This window comes from Lolium perenne, chromosome 2 (genome assembly GCF_019359855.2).
Source record: "Lolium perenne isolate Kyuss_39 chromosome 2, Kyuss_2.0, whole genome shotgun sequence".
NCBI lineage: Eukaryota > Viridiplantae > Streptophyta > Magnoliopsida > Poales > Poaceae > Lolium > Lolium perenne.
Window position 1 is genome coordinate 298,400,444 of NC_067245.2, and position 3,630 is coordinate 298,404,073.

Here is a 3,630-nt window from a genome sequence, read left to right on the forward strand (position 1 = left end):
AAAAGAAAACAACTGAAACATTGTACCCCCTATACGCAATATGTGAGTCGAACCTACAACCTTTTCAGATGCACGCGTGGTGCCTCAGGATCTCCAACGCGGAGACCCAAACCCAAAAACGGAGGCCACTTTCTGTTTGGGTCAAAACTGCACCCAGCGGGGCAACCCATCTTAAAAGCAGATACTCTCAGCGTCCGGATCGACCCAAAGCTAACGCAAATCTTGGAGCGATTTGGGTCGACGCGGACACGAGCGCGCGTCCATCTGTGGTCGTTCTGTCCGGCCGGACACATGTTCTGGCCCATTTGACAGAGAGACAAAAACAACCCATTAGACCCTGCAGCATTCTCTCTCCTCTGTCCTCCTTTCTCCCATGAAAATCCATGGTACAGCCGCCGGAGTTTGGCTCGCCTCGTGGACTGCCGCCGTCGCCTACTCATGGAGGCACTCGTCGCCGCCGCCTCCTTTTTTTTCACACATGTCGGAAGTCGCCGGAGGCGAAACAAGATCCGCGCCCGCGGCGAGCTTGGAGCCGCGCCGGCGACATCGAACGGGGCAGCGCGGGAACAGACGCCGGCCGCTTGCCAGGCCTCGGGCGCCGGCTGCGCGGGCACGGTCGCCGGCCGCGCGAGCCGAGGCGTGGTCGTGGGCGGAGCTCGCCGCGACGGGCGCGGGCACGGGGGCGGCCATGGCCGGGCACGGCGGGGGTGGCGCTCGCCGCGACGGGTGCGGGCACGGGCGGGGACAGCCACGGCCGAGCACGAGGCGGGGCGGCGCTCTCGCGATGGGCGCGCGCACGGGCGGGGCCGGCCGCGTCGGCCACGGGCGGCGGCGCTCGCCGCGACGGCGCGCGCGCACGGGCGGGCCGGCCGCGTCGGCCACGGGCGGGGCCGGCGCTCGCGCGACGGCGCGGGCGTGGCGTGGGCGGGCGGCGCGGCGGGCACGGGCGAGGACGGCCACGGCGGGCACGAGCGAAGCGGCGCTCGCCGCGACGGGCACGCGCACGGGCGGGAGCTAGCCGCGTCGGCCACGGGCGTGGGCGGGCGGAGGTCGCCGGGGGCGGGCGGAGCTAGCCGCGACGGGCACGGGCGGGGACGGCCACGGCCGGGCATAGGCCGGGCGCGGTGAACCGGGGGCGGCGTGGGCGGGCGGAGCTGGCCGCCGGCGTGGTGCTCGTCCCGGCCGTGCACGTCGTGCTGCGCGCTGGCGCCGAGCTCGCCGGGGACAACAACCAGCGCCGCGTCCATTCAGCCGATGCAGGGGCGTCCGTGCTTGGCAACTAGTACTACGAGGAAAGAAGAGAAGAAACATTGATTTGGGTCTCACTGTGCGTTGGGGAATAAAAAAAGCCACATACGTCCTCGTCTGTCCGCGTCTTCGAAGGCTGACCCAAACAGCCAAAATCAGACGCGAAAACATGTTCGTTTGGGTGGTAGCGTTGGAGATGCCCTTAGGGAGGGGGGAGGGGGGGGCGAGTCGCCTGAGACCGGCCAAGAGGGGGCTAGCTAAGGCAAGCTCCTTTTTAAACCATCTCTTTTCATTAATTTTGACACAACTCTTTACGCTCGCTGCTGGTACAAGAGATCATAGCCAAGGCAGTGGTCTCCCCGTAAAGGGAAACCACGATGCCGAGTCGTACTCAGGGGGCGGAGCTTAGTGAACGAATACTTTTCATTAAATATTTTCACCTTTTTCATATAAACTGAAGACCCACATTTCAGCAAATTTGGATTTCAGGAGAAGCTGGGTTTATTCGAATTGTTTGGTTCGGAGATCCAATTATGGACAGGCCCGTCATTCTAGTACTTCAGGATTCCCAAGGCCCTTCCGTAGTCGACGACGTTATCATATATCTCGTCCAGCGTCTTGTACCTGAACTCGAACCCTTCCCCGACGAGTTTCGCCGACGAGATGCGGACCCTCGGCTTCTCGGGGAGACCACTGAACCTGAAAACGGACACATAGGCGTTGTCAATGCACGAGCGTGACCAGAGAAGAGCGTAGTGAGGAGTTGGTACGCACCGGTCGGTCTTCACGTTGTATTGCGGGTACTTAGCCGCCAGGAACCGGGCGAGCTCCACGCCGGTGGTGTTGAGGCTGCAGCAGACATACCTGCCAGACGCCGCCTCGTCCTCGGCCTCGGCGACGAAGATCTTGGCGCGGCAGAGGTCGTCGACGTGGACCATCGCGATCGAGCCGGACGCCCTCTGGATGAGTTCCAGGATGCGGATCCTGTCGTCGTCGCCTGAAATCATTCACCATTTGAGAGGCTCGTCGCTCGAGAAATTGATGAAGCTTCAAATTAATGGTTTTGAACGTTGTTGCATCTTGAATTGGTTGCAGCTGCGCGCAGGACTCACCGGATAGCAGGGAGAGGACGTCGAGCACGCTGGTGTTTACCCTCGTCGCCGGCGCCGCGCCCACCACCACGACGGGGCACACGGTGACCAGGCTGATGCCCTTCTCCTCCGCGAACGCGCACGCTGCCTTCTCGACAAGCACTTTGGAGACAGCATACGCCTGCAACGACATGCAAATTAGCACGGTACTCGCGCGTGTCATCTAAACATGGGAGTTATGTGTGTTGTGTACCCAGCCAATGGTCTGGTTTTCTCTGAGGAAGTCGACGTCGGACCAGGACTCCTCGTCCAGGACATGGCCGTCGCCTTCCAGCAGCGGCCGGTCGGAGACGGCCGCCGCCGACGACGTCAGGACCACGCGCTTCACCGTCCCCGCCCTCACGCACGACCTCATCACGTTGAGGGTGCCATTGACGGCCAGCTCGATCACTTCTTTCTGCCGTCAGCAAACGAACTCAAATCAGTACCGTGTCATCGTGATATATCCCCATCTCACGAAACAGAAGTAAAAAAGTTGCCCATAGTGTCTGGCTCTAGAGTACAGATTGTAATGATTGTGTTTGTCAGTTTTCTACCTCTGGGTTCTCTGCGTTCAGGATAACCGGAGCGGCGACGAGGAAGGCATAGTCACAGCCGGCGACGGCGTCATCGAAGCTGCCCTCGTCTTCCAGGTCGGCGCGGAAGACGTCCAAGGGGCCGAGCGCTTGCAAATCCTTGAGATGGGGTACCTTCTCCAGGTCATCTGAAGATCCAAAAACAAAGAACACAGTGCCTGCTGTCAGCCTTGGCGCTCGTAATTAACAGATCAAGCACTGATCCGGAAAGAGAGGGATCGAGAAGGACGACAATCTTACCGGACTTTCTGACGGTCGTCTTCACGGCGTATCCCTTCTCCAGCAACATCTTCACGAGCGCCGACGCGATGTACCCGTCCCCTCCGGTTACGCACGCCGACTTCCTCCTCGTCCGGTCACATGTCACCGACGTCATGTCGCTGGTCGGCCACTACTGGTTCTCCTGGCAAATCTAGCACCGAAGTTCTGCTACCCCGGTGGGTGTGGAGTGGATCTTTGTAGGCGCTGGTACGTATCTGCACCGAATTATGACGCATACATATCTCGTGCCTGCTAAAGTGATGGTATACTTTAGATGTGTATCTACAAATTATAATATATTTTAATGTATCCTTATCTAGATAAATCTGTGACTGTTAATATAAAATATGTCTAGATATATGCGTACATTGGCAAATCTGCAACAGTTAATATGC

The 3,630-nt window shown here is 59.7% G+C and overlaps 1 protein-coding gene across 1 annotated transcript; it reads right to left on the reverse strand.

Moving 5' to 3' along the window:
• Positions 1–1,649: 1,649 nt before the first annotated feature.
• On the reverse strand, positions 1,650–3,630 carry LOC127336090 (anthocyanidin reductase ((2S)-flavan-3-ol-forming)). The gene is made up of 6 exons (XM_051362852.2): positions 3,215–3,630; positions 2,936–3,102; positions 2,593–2,796; positions 2,361–2,520; positions 2,023–2,245; positions 1,650–1,947 (listed from the first exon to the last, which is right to left on the reverse strand). Exons 1-6 carry the CDS (start codon positions 3,348–3,350, stop codon positions 1,800–1,802), a joined length of 1,038 nt encoding a protein of 345 aa, XP_051218812.1. The 5' UTR covers positions 3,351–3,630; the 3' UTR covers positions 1,650–1,799.